Genomic DNA, 18327 nt, shown 5'->3' with positions numbered 1-18327 from the left:
GAAGGAAAGGGTGGTGGGGTAGCTTTGTTAGTATGAGTTGGAATAAGTACAATAGCAAGAAATGATCTTGGATCGGAAGATGTGGAATTCATATGGGTGGAGGCAAGAAATAACATGGGGAAGAAGACACTGGTGGGAGTAGTCTATAGGCCCCCCCTCCCTCCCAACAGCAGCTATGCTGTCGGACAGAGTGTAAATCAGGAAATAATGAGGACATGTAAAAAAAAGGCAGTATATTAATCATGGGCGACTTTAATCTCCCTGTAGATTGGGAAAATTAAATTGGCACGAGCAAGAATTCATAGTGTATTCGGGACAGTTTACTGGAACAATATGTTGTGGATCCAACCAGGAATTAGGCTATTTTGGATCTATTGATGTGTAATGAGGCAGGTTTAATGATCTGAATAAAGGATCCCCTGGGAAACAGTGATCATAACATGGTGGAATTTAGCATTCAGTTTGAGAGTGAGAAACTTAGTTCGGAAACATCTGTACTAAACTTAAATAAGAGTAATTACAAAGTAATGAAGGCAGAGTTGGCTGGAGTGGACTGGGGAAGGAGTTTAGCAAAAAAGACAGCTGATGAACCATGGTAGACGTCTAAGAAACTAGTTCATGACTCAACAAATATATCCCAGTGAGGAAGAAGGATTGTAGGTAGGGGATAAACCAACCATGGTTAACCAGGGAAGTTAAGGATAATATCAAAGTGAAAGAAAAAACATACAATGTGGTAAAGATTAGTGGTAAGCCAGAGGATTGGGAAAGTTTTAAAAACCAACAGAAGGTGACCAAAAAAATAATAGAGGGGGGGAAAATAAACTTTGAGCGCAAACTAGCAAGTAATATAAAAATGGACAGTAAGCGCTTCTTTAAATATATAAAAAGGAAGAGAGAGGCCAAAGTCAATATAGGTCCCTTTAGAGAATGAGGCTAGGGAAGTAATAATGGGGAACCAGGGAATGGCGGAGCTGAATAAATACTTCGCATCAGTCTTCATGGTAGAAGACACTAATAGCATACCAAAAATACTAAATAATCATGGGGCAAAAGAGGGGGAGGAAAAAAATACAATAACTATCACTAGAGAAAAAGTACTGGGGAAACTCATGGGGCTAAAGGCCAATACGTCACCAGGACCTGGACCATACTAGGATATTAAAGGAAATAGCAGCAGAGATAGTGGATGCACTGGTAGTAAATCTTCCAAGAGTCTTTAGGTTCTGGAAAAGTCCCAGAGAATTGGAAAACTGCCAATGTAACACCCTTATTCAAAAAGGGAGGGACACAAAAAACAGGTAACTATAGGCTAGCTAGCTAGCTTAACATCTGTCATTGGGAAAATGTTAAGAGTCTATTATAAAGGATGTAATAGGGCATTTAGAAATGCATAATCTAATCAAGCAGAGTCAACATGGCTTCATGAAGGGGAAATCATGCCTGACAAACTTATTAGAATTCTTTGAGGAGGTAACAAGCAGGACAAATAAAAGGGAACCAGTAGATGTAATATATTTGGATTTCCAAAAGGCATTCAATAAGGTACCACACACAATACTACTTAAGATAAGAGCCCATGGTATTGGGGGTAGTATATTAGCATGGATGGAGAACTGGCTAGCTAATAGATGAGAGTTAGGATACAGAGCCCATTTTCAGGATGGCAACCTGTAACCAGTGGAGTGCCACAGGGATCAGTGCTGGGGCCATGTTATTTACAATATATATCAATGACTTAGATGAGGGAAATGAATGCACTATCGGCAAGTTTGTGGATGACACAAAAATAGGTGGGAAGGAAGTGGTGAGGATGACACCAAGAGCCAACAGAGGGATATAGACAGACAGGTTAAGTGAGTGGGCCAGAATGTGGCAGATGGAATATAATGTGGGAAAGTGAGATTATGCACTTTGGCAGGAAGAATAGAGGAGCTGAATATTATTTAAATTGAGAAAGATTGAAGAAAGCTGCAGCACAGAGGGATTTGGGGGTCCTCGTGCATAATCCCAAAAAGCTGGCATACAAGTTCAGATAATAGGGAAGGCAAATGGAAATGTTGGCCTTTATTTCATTGGGAATGGGGTATAAAAATAGGGAAGTCTTGCTAAAATTATGCAAGGCACTAGTTAGACCACACCTGTGAACAGTTTTGGTCCGCTTATCTAAGGAAAGATATACCTGTATTGGAGGCAATCTAGAGAAGGTTAACTAGGTTGATCCTGGGGATGGAGGGATTTTCTTATGAGGAGAGGTCGAGTCGCTTGGACTTGTACTCATTGGAGTTTAGAAAAATGAGAGGTGACCTTACCTAAACATAAGATTCTTGGGGGGCTTGACAGGGTAGATGCTGAGAGGTTGTTTTCCCTTGTGGGAGAGTCTAGGACCAGAGGGCATAATCTCATTTAAAACAGATGAGGAGGAATTTCTTCTGAGGATAGTCGATCTGTGGAATTCTTTACTGCAAAGGGCTGTAGAGGCTCGATTGTTAAGTATATTTAAGGCTGAGATAGACATTTTTAATCAGTAAGGGAATCAAGGGTTATGGGGAAAAGGCAAGAAAGTGAAGTTGAGGATTATCAGATCAGCTGTGATTTCATTGAATGACGGAGCAGACCCAATGGGCTGAATGGCTTACTTCTGCTCCTACGTCCTCTGGGTGGAGAGAAAGGAAGGAATGTGAAATAGTATGCAAATGACTGAGCAAAAGTACCTACCTTCTGAAAAATTGGCTCAACCAGCCTTCCATTCCAGAACTTGTTCCTTTTTATGTATTATCCTCACAGCCTTAATGAGCAGTCAATCTTAAAATTCTTAAATGTAGCTCTTTAAGGATCCTGTTTGTTAAAATCATACCCCTGTTGAAAAGTGGTCCCATGTATGATCTATTGTAATGCTAGTAAATGTTGCCTGTGTTTTTCTTGGAATTCACATTTGCCCTTAGTTTTGATTGCAGTTTATGTTGAATCTCTGCTTGAACACTCCCTCATGAAATAACGTCAATAATACCAGTAAACCGTGGAATAACAGGAGCGCACATTTTGTGAATTTGTTCCCTGCCAGCCTTATGCTGCATGTAAGGAAATCAACATTTTTATTCATACTATTATACTAGGCTCCTTCAGCACCCCACAACCTTGCACAACATATCTGGAGCTGCACCCCATCCCTTACTGCCAGGCTTTTGAATTCTGGGTATAGATCCTGTCTCCAGTAAGTTATAGCACCAGTAATGCTGGTCGCTGTCCATAGTATATGTGAATGTCTCCATGTGATCCAGTTACTCCCATTAAGGGACCTGGACAAAGTTTACTGAACCAGGCCTTTCCTGCTTGTAACTACAAATAGTTTTTGCCATTTCCAGATCCACAAGAGCTCTCAAGAGGAGAATAATCCTACAGCATCAGAGCTGAAATCCAGCAACGGGTGGGGTGGTGAGAGGTTGCAACTTGATGTTTCTAATCTTGTGTACCCCATAAGATAATGGTCCTTGGCCAGAATGGATTATTTAGAGGCTACCAAACCTAACCCTGGACATCCTGCACACTGGCCCTGGAGATGTCCAGAGTTCAAAAAAGATTCTTGTACAATAGGGTGACTGAGCTTTCATCTGTGTTCCAAGTAATGTGATTTTCTTTCAGCTGTGCCACCCACCTTCCCTCCACCCCCCACCAAACCACACATCCCTTCAGAATGCATCAGATGTTGCATAGGCTGAAGTGGATGCTTTGAATCATGGAGCATGTTCTGCTTTTGACATTGATTTATTGCCAGCATCATGTTTGTATTTCCTGTTTCCCTTTTAGATCTCAAAGCTAAGTAGAAGAATTATATGCAACAAAATCACAAGCTCCACTCAGTGGCTTAAAAATCAGTACAACAAGTTAATTGTAGTTATTTGTTTAAGAGTGAGTCTCAGCCCAGAAGTATCAGAATACACTGTCTAGAGGGCAACATAGGCCCTGCTTAATTTTTACTTGGTTCCACTTGGTGGAGTATTTTGAGGTAAGAGGCTTGGTGAGGGTAATGCGGTTGATGTGGTGTACATAGACTTCCGAAAGGCATTTGACAATGTGCTGCACAACAGACTTGGGAAAAGCTAGAGCTTATGGAATAAAAGGCACAGTAGCAACATGAATATGAAATTTGACTGAGTGACAGGAAACAGTAGTGGCGAATGGTTATTTTTGGACTGGAGGAAGGTTTACAGTGGAGTACCCTAGGGGTTAGTGTAAGGACCCCTGCTCTTCCTGATACATATATTAATGGATTAATCTTGGTGTACAGGGCACCATTTCAAAATTTGCAAATGATATGAAACTTGGAAGTATTGTGAACTGTGCAAAAGATAGTATAGAAAAAAGGACACGGACAGGTTGGTAGAATGGGTGCACAAGTGGCAAATGAAATTTAATGTCGAAGTGTGAAGTGATTCATTTCGTAGGAAAGGTGTGAAAAGATTTGAAATTGTGCAATTCTCAAGGGGGTGCAGGAGTAAAGGGACCTGGGTGTACATGTGCATAAATCATTGAAGGTGAAAGGACAGAGCAGTTAATAAAGCACCCTGCGCTTTAAAAATAGGGGCACAGAGTACAAAAGCAAGGAAGTTATGTTAAACTTCTATAAAACACTGGTTCAACCTCAGCTGGAGCATTGCATCCAGTTATGAGCACCACACTTTATGAACGATGTGAAGGCAATAGAGAGGATGCAGAAAAGATTCATGAGAATGGTCCCAGGATGAGGCACTTCAGTTATGTGGAAATATTGGAGAAGAGAAAGTTGAGAGGAGACTTAATGGAGGTATTCAAAATCAGAGGGAACTAGACAGAGTAGATAAGAGGAAATGTTCCCATGGGTGGAAAGATTGAGAACCGGAGAACGCAATTTAAGGTAATTGGTAAAAGAAGCAATGGAGACATGAGCCAAAACTTTTCCTGAGTGGTTAGAATCTGGAATACACTGCCTGACTCTGTGGTGGAGTTGGGTTCACTCAAGGCATTCATAAGGGAGTTGGATCATTATCTGAAAAGGAACAATGTACAATGCTATGGGGAAAAAGTGGAGTGGCTCTAGCCGAATTATTCCTTCAAAGGCCAGTACAGGCATAGGCTGAACGGTGGCTTCCTGTGCTGTAACCATTATATGGTTATCTGTCCTCACCTATGCTGCCTTGCTATGTGGAAAACCCATGTACAAGATACAGACTCAGACTATCAATTCCAGTTGAGCTTCTATGCCATATCTGGAATTTGAAAACTAATCTTGCAGCCCTGTGGCCCAGTAGGGAGAGCCAATCGCTCGTCTTTTCAATCCACATGGATGTGCTCAGTCTCTAGGTCAGGAAGCTGAAAAAACTAGTCCCTTTGCCATGTGATGCAGTTTACTCCCTTTTTAATGCATTTTACTTATCTTTTCTTGATCAAATCACATCTTCAAACCTTAAAGGATACTGTACAGTTAAAAAGTATCCAGTTGTGAATAATGAAAGTCATGTGTGGAGAGTGGGGATACCTTGCCTATAGTCATGTAGCCTTGATTCCTTTTATAGTAAAAATGCAAACATATGTTAAAGTTGGAATGGCCATATTTTTCTTTCTGCCTTTTCAATTCCTTTCCCTTTGCCAAGAATACCTAGGGCCATGTTTTAACTGCCCCTGCCAGGCAGTTAAATAATGGGTGTTTTGTTACCAGCAATGTTCCCTATATTAATATGCTCTCTTGAGCAGCAGGCCACCCAGGAAGAAAGTGTAGTCCTCTCTTAAACTGCACTTTGGGCTTGATGTCATCAGGACCTGAACAGCAGTATAAACCAGAGGCTTCAGTAGCAGAACAACATCTGCTCCCCCATCAGGCAAAAATCTGCCAAGAGCTGGATCCTGGGCCAGAAGAGGTCCGGAAAGTAAGTTTGAATTTCACTTTTATCGGGCCTGAAGGAGCACTCCTACCTCACAAGGAAGCATTGCCCCTTCCTTGAACTGGGTTCCCCCAACCTGGCCTCTGTCATGGCTTGTTCACTGACTACCAGGACCATTCCTACTGCTGCTTGCTTGCGTTCCCATTATAGGACAGGCTGCCCATCTTATATTTCACCTCTCTCCTAACTATACTTCAGTTCTGCCGAAGGGTCATGAGGACTCGAAACGTCAACTGTTTTCTTCTCCACCGATGCTGCCAGACCTGCTGAGTTTTTCCAGGTAATTCTGTTTTTGTTTTGGATTTCCAGCATCCGCAGTAGCTTTTAGCTTTTTGTTTTTATGCCCATCTGCCTGGCTGTTCAGCTGAATTTTATTTAAATGCGGCCCGGCAGGCCCTTGACATCCCTGGCATTATTGGGTTCTTCTCGGCTGATCCTGTCTCCCCAGAATTGAGAGAGCCAGAGGGTCTGTTGATGGGTGTGAATATAAATGGGTCCTAGTAAATCTGAAGTAGACTATAAGAGAGTAGTTCGAAGTGCAATGCAGTTTATTAGCAATGCTGAAGAACACAGGCGAGAATTAGATGGACTTGGGAGGGAAAAGTGCCACAGGGTTTATTGCTTTTTAAAATAACTTTCATAAAAATTAATTCTTAGGATATAGGAGTCACTGGCAAAGCCAGCAATTATTGCTGATCCCTTCTTGAATCACTGGTCCATTTTGTGAAGATACTCCCACAGTGCTGTTGGATAGGGAGTTCCAGGACTTTGACCTAGCAACAATGAAGGAATGGCAATAATGGTCAAATTGCAATTGACTTGGAGGGAACATGCAGATGGTGGGTGTTCCCATGCATCTACTGCCCTTGCCCTTCAAGGTGGTAGTTGGAAGGGTGCTATCCAAGAAAACTTGGTGCCTGTGGCAAATATATGATGCAGCAATACATGCAGGTGGTACACAGTGGATGTTTAAGTGATGGTGGAACCCAAACTAAGCTTCAATGAGCAGGTTATTGGTGAATAACAGGAAGATGGTGGCGTAGTGGTAATGTCACTAGACTAGTAATCCAAAGGATCAGGCTCTGGGGTGATGGGTTCATGTCTCGCCACAGCAGCTGGTGGAATTTGAATTCCACTAATAAATCTGGAATTATGAAGCTAGTGCCAGTAAAGGTGACCATGACAACTATCATCGATTTATGTAAAAACCCATCTGGTTCACTAATGTCCTTCAGGGAAGGAAGTCTGCAATCCATACCTGGTCTGGCCTACATGTGACTCCAGACACACAGCAATGTGGATGACTCTTAACTGCCCTCTGAAATGGCCTCTCAAGCCATTCAGATTGATCAGGGACAGGCAACAATGCCAGCAATGCCTGCATCCTTTGGAGATGGTGTTTTTTTTTAAAGAACCATTTCGTAGTACTGTTGATGACTCCTTCCTTCACTTTGACTGAGAGTAGCCTGACTTGGCAGTAATTGGCAGCCAAGATTTATTTTTTTCAGTAGACTCGACAAACCTGGCAATTTATCATTCAGGCAGATGTCATTGTTAAACCTGCACTGGATGATATAGCTGATTCTGGAGCACCGATCTAAACATTATAGCCAAGCTTTTGCTGTGTCTGTAAATTCTGAAGTAAATTCAATTAACTGAAGACCATCTATAATGGTGGGGACCTCAGAGACCAAGAAGAATCATCCACTCGACACTTCTAGCTGAAGGTGATTGCAAATGCACTTGCATGCTGGGCTCTGCCATTGTTGAGGATGGGGGCAGTTCATTGGGTAGTCATCTCCCATTATCTGCTTAATTGCCCACCATTCATGGCTGCATGTGGCAGAGCTTTGATCTGATCTATCGGTTACAAAATCCCTTGGCTCTGCCTATGGCTTGCTGCTGCTGCTTCTGTTTAGCATGCGTATAATCTTGTGTTGCTTCACCAGGTTGGCACCCCATTTTCCAGTATGTCTGGTGCTCTTAGCATGCTCTCCTACACTTCATTAATTCATGAAGTGGTAAAGAGTATGCAGAGTTAAGAGGTTACAGATTTGCAAGTATACAATTCTGCTACTGATGGCCCACAGGGACTCTGTGGTGGTCTTTCCTACCTCCATCTGTGATGTGTAGATTGGCGAGGATGAGGTCATGTAGGTTATTCCCTTGTGTTGGCTTTCTCTTCATCTGTCTTGATTCCAGTAGCATAACCACTAAGCCTTCATTTTGTAAAATGGAGTGGTTTACTCAGGTTTTCAGTTACCTTTTGTCTGAAATGTTATCCTGCAGCTTGCTTGAATATTGTGACTATCTTCCAGCAGTGATAACAGTGGACTGTTTCAGCTGCAGCATCCTGCTATCTTCCTGTTTCTGCCATTCTTCAGTTCAAGTACTGAAGTTGAACCGTAAACCTGTCAAGAGCAGGTTGTAGATGGATTTCGAAGGGCTTTTCCATTGTGTACTCAATGAATAATTGATTACCCTGATCATTAAGGCTTCAAATCTATATGTTGTATCCTCTGGCTGTGTTGGGAATAGTGTCATCTAATGTGTTTAATATAATAATTATTTCCACACTTTTTTCTGACTCAGTTACCTGCATGCATGTTATCCTTTTGCAGGAGGGTAGGACAGACCAGTTTATAGACCTGTAACCCAATGTCAGTACAGCTTTTAACGCAATGCATGGCTAGGTTTAAGTTAAAATTTTATTTAAAACTTCACTGATTCTACTGTCACTTCAATGAAATGGAAGATTTTATGATTATGCAATCTACCACAATGAAATGTACACTTTACTGCATTGATATGATTTGATTAGCTTGTAAAACATAAATAGGGCAGGAGTAGACCTTAGAACCCCTTGAGCCTGGTCTGCCGTTCAATATGATCACAGCTGATCACCTAATTATTTGCTATACCTGCATGCCAAGTATCCATTGCATGTACAAGTACACCCAAGTCTCTCTGAACATCAACATTTGAAAATTTGTCTTTTTAAAAAATGTTCTGCTTTTCTGTTCTTGCTTCCAAAGTGAATAACCTCACTCCCATATTAGACTCCATTTGTCACCTTGTCGCCCATTCATTTAACCTGTCTGTCTCTATCCTCCCCACAGCTTACATTCCCATCGTCAGAAACTTAGATGAAGCGACAAGACTATTGTATCTGTTATTAATATGGATTGGAAATAGCTGGGGCCCTAGCACTGACCTTTGCAGCACTCCACTAGTTAAAGAATATCTTCGATTACAATGGCTAGTACTTGTGCTAGCTTTGCAACTGGATCTACTCGATTCCCATTTTCTTTGTTCCTTACTGATCGGATGCTGTAGCTTGTGCTTAATGGCATTCTAATAGATGCATTTATGCAAATGGTGCTCGAGCCAGTCCGTGCTGAATTAATTGACTCTGCTTTCAGGTAACATGTCAGTTTTGCTTAGAGGCTTCAACTTCAGCTGTGTTTAATAATTTTTTAAAAATCATGTGAAAGCCTCTCCATCTGAAATGTACTGGTAGTTGTATTTTGTGATTCTATTACCAAAATATTCTATTCTGCTTTTGCAGGCCTTAAGTTAAAGCACAACTGAGATACTGATAAACAAATTGTCTATTGAATACAGTATTGTCTGAAAAGCAGACATGCCATACTTCATTTATCTCTCTTTCCCATGAATTATTTTGTCTAGCCTGTGCATATTCAAGTTGCAAGGGAAATGTACTTCTGATGATTAATTAGAGCAGAATTTTAAAGACTGAATTTGGGGCTCTTTCTCCAGGGAACAGATTCTCCGGGTGAAAGAGGACGAGAATGTTCCCTTCCTGCTTGTTGGCAATAAATCAGATTTGGAGGATAAACGACAAGTATCAGTGGACGAAGCAAAGAGCAGAGCTGACCAATGGAGTGTGAATTACGTAGAAACATCAGCAAAAACAAGAGCCAATGTTGATAAGGTATCCTCATTTTAGTTGAATGTTGTGTCTGGGTGGTGGTTGTACATGATGGCATGTTGGTTGTATACCACCCAATTTGGAATATACACCCCTTCAAATTTGGAGTCCTTAATATTATTACTGTGTAGTCTTTTCCTTTTTGAAAATATTTCAGTTCAGATCTTTTTACATATTTTCTGCATGGGTTAGTAGTGGTTTTTGTTTTGTGTAAGGTGTGATTGGTATTGTGATAAGTCTGGTCCAAAGTTGTATCAAATAAAAAAAAATGGTGTAGGATGGGGCCTTTCTAAATTGCATAGAACCAATATGCTATTCCCTATTGACTGAATTGTAGCTTATTCTTGTTTTGGATTTGAAGACTCCACTTGGGTTTTTTGGCTGAAGACAGAGAGAAAACAATCTTGACAGCTGCTGTTTGATAGAAATATAGGACACTGTCATTGAGACATCCCAGACACTTGGAGGTGGTCTGTACTGGCACTAATTGCTGGACAAGTTTAGACCAGTGCAGGAGTAAATAGGGTTTGGTTATGCAACATGAATGGAATGTTAGTGCCTTAAACCTTCAGTTCCTGGATGTAATTATGACCATTTTGTTGCCCACATTTAGTTTCATATAGTTCACCTGACTTTTGCAGTTCCTTTTTTTTTCCCCTGCTCCCACTCTCCCAAGGAAATGACCCGCTTCTACATCCCATTTGAAACGTGAAAAATGTTGCTTGCTAACAATGCTCCTTTAATGCAGAAATAGATTAATTAAATAAAGACGTGTACCTCATCTAGAGAACAGCAAGAGTTTTTTTATTCATTTAGTCGATGTAGGTGTCACTGGCAAGGCAGCATTCATTGCCCATCCCTATAAAAATGAAATGTTTGTAATTTTTTATTTTTTTAGTATTCCCTTCACATTAAAAACAGTATGCTGTTGACCTGTGCTAAGTTTCTACTGTGCCATTCTTTAGTCAGTTGCATAGACATGTGTGCATGTAGCTTGGGATTACGGAACGTAAAAGGAATAGAATAGGTACAGCCAGAAACGGGCCGTTCAGTCCATGCCCATGCCAGCTCTCTGCGAGAGCAACTTAGCTAGTCCCACTTCCCTGCCTTTTTCTATAGCTCTGCAATTTTTTCTCATAATTATGAAATTTTCTTTGAAAGCTCAGGCAATGCATTCCAGATCCTAGCTACTTTTTGCATAAGAAAGGATTTTCCCTATGTCTTACTTACTATTTTGAAGATGCAACACAAGCAAAATGATGATCCTCTTCACTCAGTAGACTAAAGTAATTTACTTGGGGATTGGGGTGGGATGGAAATAAAAATACAAATATTAGGGGTACTTATGACACCAGGCAACTATAATGGTAAGTGAGCTGCCAGACATTTTTTCTTAGCCTTGACTTTATTTACCAAAACCAGTATAATGTGAGTCTTGGATTTAAACATTTTTGGGAATATATCTACAAATGAACAACAGCCAAGTCTTGACATTTCTCCTGCATCCAGGGTGGGCAATTCACCTGAGGCTCTTGTCAATTCTGCTTTGCACCAGTTGCCAGACAGTGACCTAGATGAAACCTCAACAAAATGACACTCTATAGGGTGAGGAGGGTTAAACAGAAAATAAGTATGGGTAGAGATTGGGAAAAAGATGTAAATCAGGCATATGCTTACAATGTGACTGTGTCCAATCGTTCACCACCCTCGCCTGCCCCTCCCCACCCATCCTGTGACTGTCCATCCGATCGTAGCAACACAGTAGACCATTTAGCCCCTCGAGCCTGTTCTGCCATTTAATGAGATCATGGTTGATCTGTGACCAAACTTCACATGCCCACCTTTGCCCCATATCCCTTAATGCCTTGGTTAACAATCTATCTCAGTTTTACAGTCTTTCCAAATTTCACTCCTGAAAGATTTGATTTAATTTTCAGACATGCCTATTCTCCCAAACCGATAGAAATGGTTTCTACCTATCTGTTCCATTAATATCCTACAAGTTTGATTAAATCGCCCCTTGTATTTCCTGGAAGTTGGAAAGCTCTCTGTAGCTTGTTTAATCTGTACTTATATGTAACTCTTGGAGCCCAGGTGTCATTCTGGTAAATCTGTCCTGAACTCTAAGATCAGCATATCCTTCCTAGTGCAGTGCTCAGAACTGTTCAGTACTCCAGGTGCATTGTAAAGCTAAAGTATGATTTCTACCCTCATGTATTCTATTCCCCCAGTGATAAAAGCCAGCATTCCATTAGCTATTTTGATGATTTTCTGTACCTGTTTGCATTTTGATGACCTGTGTGCCTGGACCCCAAGTCTCTTTGGAGCTCCACAGATTCTAGCTTTATATCATTTAGAAAGTACCCTGTTCAATCCATATTAGATCCAAAGTGGATGACCTCATACTTGCCTATATTGAAATCCTTTTGCTACAATTTTCCCCATTCACATAACAGTATAAAGAGATTGTTTCCACCTACATTGATTAAATGCCACCTATTGTTTCATTATTGGCAAATTTGGATATATGGCTTTGTCTTATCATCTAAGTCAATAAATGTAGTGAATAGTTGAAGCCCCAATACACATCCTTGTGGGGCACCACTCATCATATTCTGCCCAATAGCTGCCACTTGGCCAATTTCCTAACCAGCTCAGTAATTTGCTTTCAATTCCTAGTTTGTGCATTTGTATAATGCCTTTAACGTTGAGATGTTTCAACTGCCAACTTTTCTTCCTCCTTGTGCCTAGCCTTTGTCCATTGCCTCTCCCAATGGCACTCCTGAAATCTGAACTTGCCACCTGAAGAATTATGAATGTGACTCTCCTGACACACAACCACTATGCTGTCCAGATATGTGCTTTAAATCTTAAGCAAGTGTGTTGTGGAAAATTCCATGCTGTGTTCTTCCTGGTATGTGTGCCATGTGGCGCAATGTCGAAGAATTTCTGCTTCAGTATTGCATGACTCCCTCAAATATTTCCCTCTTTACTGCAACTTCTATCCTTCCAAAAGTCATAACTTCAATGTTTTAGCATACTGTGTGACCCCTGTGTGCAATGTATATCCCTCTTATATTATTTCTTTCCTCGAAGGTTTTCTTTGACTTGATGAGGGAAATACGTGCAAGAAAAATGGAAGATAGTAAAGAGAAGAATGGGAAGAAGAAAAGGAAAAGCATAGCTAAAAGGATCCGGGAAAGATGTTGTATTTTATAAACTCTGCAGACTAAACCATTTTAGAAGTCTAAACATACTAAGTATCTCATTTCATTCACTGTTCCTTCAGAGTGATTGAAGGTACACTAATGTTTTACATTCGGGTTTCAGAAAGCATGAATTGGAGCCAACTTTAGGACACACAATTGATCAAGAGATTTAATTTCAATCCGAAGCGCTGAATTTTATGCGATGTCAATTGGTATCTGGACTTCAGGTTCATTTTTTTTTTTAACAGAATACCATTGGAAAGGTTTCTTTGCCTGGGTGGGTCTCGTGTGGGGGTGGTTAATCATTTCAGTCGTCATTTAAATTACAAAATGAAAAATGGTGACTCACTTCTCTCACAAGGCAAAGCACTTTGTTAAATCACCTTTTGAATCTGAACTATCAGCATTTGTAGATTCTATATGATAACTTTTTATTTCCCCTGGCAAAACTGAGGCTTAAATACTGCTATTTGGGAAATAAATTGTTTGTATTAAGCAGAACTTTACCTTGACGGATTTGCTGTTTTTTCTTAAAGAAAAAGCACTGTCCAATTGTAAGTTCAATTGGTAGCACTGGTTTTTCACCATTTGAATTTTCTAACCAAAAAACTTGCTGTTAATAACTGTACTCAAGAATTCACTTTTTGACCTGTTACAAGCTGAGACAAAACTTGCTGCATGATAGTTCAAAAATCTTCACTAAGTATTAAGAGGTGTAACCTGTGAAATACTAAAGTGTTTTTCTTCAAAATGAGCTTATTTGGGTTTTTGCTCCACTTAGTCATTTGGCATTTGTTTTTCCTTTTATGAATGCTAGTAGTCCATTGAGACTCATTTGCAGCTATGGGTTTCTAATGTTACAGGTTAGAAGACAAACTGTATTTCCATCAGTAGAATGCACAACTTGTTTATGTCCCAATATCTCTCTTTGACACTTAGCACATTGCAATTAATAGGGAAAATTTGCACATGCATGAGTTATCATTTATTTTCCTTTCTACAATATACTGCATTAATTTTAAACAAATTGCTAGTAGGAGTAAAAAGAAATGGGGCATTTAAATCATTGGGCCTAAACCTAATTCCTGAACAATAAGTGGGATATTACTCCTTTTCCTGTCAAAATTAACCTAACTGAATAACAGGAACCCATGCCATTTAAGTGAGATTTTGTTAGCAGGTTAATTGGAGCAAAACTGGCATTCTTGTGTCTTTGTTGAGAAATTTCATTTCTGACGCAATATTGGTTACTGGAGCAGTAATCGATGTTTTTGTTTTGCAGTTGGCAGATTGAGCACTTCTAGTTATTCAGCCACCTGGAATTTAATAAACCTGTTTTGGTCTTGAGAGAGAAGATTGGGAAGCTTGATGTTGCAATTGCCTGGGTTAAATTATGGTCTCCAATTTTTAAAATGCAAATAGATTTGTATGTTATATCTGCACTAGTGAATTGATTTAGTTTTCTCCTTTAGTCACCAATGGGATTTGATCATACTAAAGTTTAATTTCAATGAGCTCCCTGCTATATATATGGCCTCCTGAGAAGCTTGCACCTGCTGTGACAACGCATACATGGTTGACACTTGGAGCAATTTTCACCCAACCTGCCCGCTGGAAAATTGACTACAATATTGGCTTTACTCCTTCCCAATTGAATTCAATGGAGAGTAGTAGTGGGCAGGGCTCAAAACTAGCATTCTGTCTGATCCTATGGGTTTCCTGCATGGCACGTTATGTTAAAATGAATTCCTCGCAATACCAATGAGAACAGAAGGTGTGCTCTCTCAGCATGGGAATCCTGTCATTTATGATAAGTTGGGATGAACATGAGTTACTTAGATGTAACAAGTTTGATTATGTCTGTACTAAGCCTGAGACAAATTGGGACTCTTAGTTTTTTGTTATCTAACTTGCTAGACTTGCATGTATATGGATTTCACTGTACTTGTTATATCAAAGTAATTGTAAGTGGCATTTTGAGGCAGATTCTAGCTTTTCAAATGAAGCACTAATGCACAAAAGCAGATACACATGCATATAATCAAGCTGGGCTAAACTGTAGAAAAGCAGTGTAAAACTTGTAAATAGAAACTTATCTGAAAATGCCTTAATTTGAAATCTTTACAGGTTACATCCATCAGGAGTGTGGCAAATGAATTATGCAGACGATAACTGCTAAGAACTTCTTACTAATCCTGTAAAATGTGCCATATTTTGGGCCTGATAGCCCAAAACATAATTCAGTTGACTTGATATTTGGGGCTACCATCTTCAGAATTTAATTATGCATTTTGGTTCAAATAGCAGTTAAACATCTCATGTTTTTGTAAAAAAAAAATGTATGTATTGTCCTTCTTCATATTACAGTCCCCAGCCCTGCAGAGAGATTTAGTGTGAAAGTGGAAGAATGAAGATTGAACTGTTTGGTTCAGAAGCCCCCACCACCCAGCCAATCTACTCACTTTCTATTGGCTGAGATTTACTGACAAGGAATTGCAGTCAAGGCGAGACTTAAAGCTGCTTTTGAATTCTTTTAACAGTTTCAACAAGAACATCAGGATGATGCCACTAAATCTGGAGTGCTGGGAACCTAGAATGTATAGTATATAAGATATCATTTGTTCTGTCCTTTTTTTATTTAGATGCATTGTTTGCATTTTGTCATGTTTTAAACTTTTAATGTTGTGTGTTTCAAAGTAGGAGTTATTTGCACTGTATAGAATTGAGGGATACTATGAAGAGTTGCTGCAAAATATATAAACCTTGTTTGGGCATAAGCAGTTTAGACACTTTTTTTACATTTTGTGAGCAGTGCATAGCTGTGAAATTTGTATGGCAGTGTGAATTATAAAATGAAAATGATTCTAACCACTAACATTAGACTTGCAGTATATGTGAAGCTTGGGTATTATGGTGTTATGAAGCTGAAAAACACAAATGTTAAAGGCTGATGCCCTTGCCCACAAAACATTTTAATTGTATGTTGAACCATTAAAAAATAAAATAACATTTTTACAGCATTGTGTTTTAAGCTAAACTTCTATTTAGCATGCAGAAAACTTAACCACTACATATCGTCTTGTAAAAACTGACCATGGCAGGAATTTTAACTTTAAGGTACCAGAGCTCTCATCCCTGCACTAAAGAGCATGATGTTAAGATAGTTATTACAGTGAGAAGGCTGGAGGTGGTGTGAATTCAAATGATACAATTTGGAACAAGTTCAATAGTGTAGAGTACAATAGTAAGCCACATAGGGTTGGATGGTAAGTGGAGGAGGTCACTGATAAAGAGGAGTGGGAGAAGTCCAGAACCTCTGGATGAGCCATCACCTACCAAATAAAATGATTTGAGAGAGAATGGGATAAATGTCCACATGGCTCTGGCTGTATGATGGTATCCTATTTAAAAATACAGTGCAAGATCATATCCAAAGGATTTGAAGGTGCCTCAAAACCAGTGTGACAATTCTGAGTGGAATTCAAGGGGTGTTGAGGGCAGCAAATTCACCAGTAGAATGAACCATGCAGAAACCCATAGATGAGAATCATGGGCTCAGCCAGAGCACCTAGTGACCATTTCATTGAACAGCTTCTGTAACAAATTTGGGAATAACACTGCATTAGCAAGAGTAGAAGAACAGAATGGAGTCGCCGTTATCCTGGATCGTTGAGATTCTAGTTTGAGAAGAGAGTCAAAAGGGGTCATTCTGCACAGGAACTTATAACTATATAATAAAGGGTTTGAATTCCATGCTGAAAACCCAAAGTGTTTGAGCAAGTATAGAGCACTAAGTATAATTTGAATCCAATATGGCCAAAAAAAATTTGATACAATGCACTTAGTTTATTGGAACCCTGCAAACATGACTCTCTGACTCAGATTTTGCAGTTGTAATGACAGTGAAACACTGTTTGCCATAATCTATGAAACTGACAGCAACTTCTGGCATCAGCAGAAATTGCTGGTTAATGATTCCCAGCTCCTCCATAGGGTGTCATGTTGAAGTCCCCATAGGTGGTAATCTTTAGAAATCACTCAGCTGATGCCTCCCTTTTATGCCACAACATCACTGTTTTAAAAAATCCCTGGAAAAGTGCTGCCTTGTTAATAAGGTGTAATTGGGGTTTCAGCAGCATACTAAATCATAGCTACTAGTGGGGAGCCACTGCCCCTGAAAAAACTTAATTTTATTTGTGTATTTCAATTTTCCCATAGGTTTTAATATTGATTTTCCAGTTTGTGTATGTGCCATATGTATCTTGCTCTGCAATTTCCAAAAAGTGAAGGATAATAAGTTTGCTGTCTGAGAATTTAATGAAATTGGCCATTTTTAAAAATTCATTCATGGGATGTGGGCATTGCTGACAAGGCCAGCATTTATTGCCCATCCCCAATTGCCCTTGTTCAGAGGGCATTTAAAAGTCAACCACATTGATGTGGGTCTGGAGTCATATGTAGGCAGGGCAGGTAAGAATGGCAGATTTCCTTCCCTAAAGGACATCAGTGAACCAGATGGGTTTTTACAACAATCGGCAATGCTTTCATGGTCATCATCAGACTTTTAATTCCAGATTTTTTTTATTGAATTCACCATCTGCCATGGTGGGACCAGGGTCCTTGGCATTACCCTGGGCCTCTGGAATACTCATCTAGTAATAATGCCACTATGCCATCACCTCCCCTGAGATGTGTAACAGAATTGTACATTGCTCCAAATCTGCCATTTTTGTGCCTGGATTGAAAGCCCTAATCCTGCATGGTTAAGAGTAAATTCATAATTTGATAACTGAAGGTAACTAACATATTTGTGTGATGGTACTGGCCTTAAATTTTTAAAAACACTGCAGAAGCATCAATCGTGGCTGAATTGGTAGCACTCTTTCCTTTGAGTCAGGTTGTGAATTTGGTTCTCGATCTAGAAACTTGACCACATATTCTAGGCTGACACTTCAGTGGAGCGCTGCACCGTCAAAGGTGCCATTTTTTGGATGAGACATTAAACTGAGGTCCCATCTTCCCCCTTGGATGGACATAAAGGATCCCAAAGCACCATTTTCACAGAGCAGGGTTATTCTCCCCTGTGTCCTTCAACTCATTAACATCACTAAAACACTAAAAACACTAATCACTAAAATCTTGATGTGTGCAAGTTGTCGGCCATGTTTCCTACATTACGGCAGTGACAATACTCCCTTCACTGGCTGTAAAGCGCTTTGGGATGTTGTAAAAGGGACTATGAAAATTC

At 39.9% G+C, this 18327-nt stretch overlaps 1 protein-coding gene across 3 annotated transcripts in view; it reads left to right on the top strand.

Annotated features, from left to right (window-relative positions):
- Window positions 1-16099, top strand: part of LOC144679594 (ras-related protein Ral-A) — a 79026-nt gene extending 62927 nt beyond the window's left edge. For all 3 annotated transcript variants that reach the window (XM_078540138.1, XM_078540137.1, XM_078540139.1), the window contains 2 exons: window positions 9699-9873; window positions 12967-16099. In XM_078540138.1, coding sequence (XP_078396264.1) covers window positions 9699-9873; window positions 12967-13089 — 298 coding nt within the window. In that variant the 3' untranslated portion in view covers window positions 13090-16099. The remainder of the gene's footprint in view (window positions 1-9698; window positions 9874-12966) is intronic.
- The last annotated feature ends 2228 nt before the right edge of the window (window positions 16100-18327 follow it).

Source organism: Cetorhinus maximus, chromosome 4 (assembly GCF_964194155.1).
Source record: "Cetorhinus maximus chromosome 4, sCetMax3.hap1.1, whole genome shotgun sequence".
In the NCBI taxonomy this organism is placed as follows: domain Eukaryota; kingdom Metazoa; phylum Chordata; class Chondrichthyes; order Lamniformes; family Cetorhinidae; genus Cetorhinus; species Cetorhinus maximus.
Note: the sequence above shows the minus strand (reverse complement) of the source record. Positions and strands in the feature narration are given on the sequence as shown.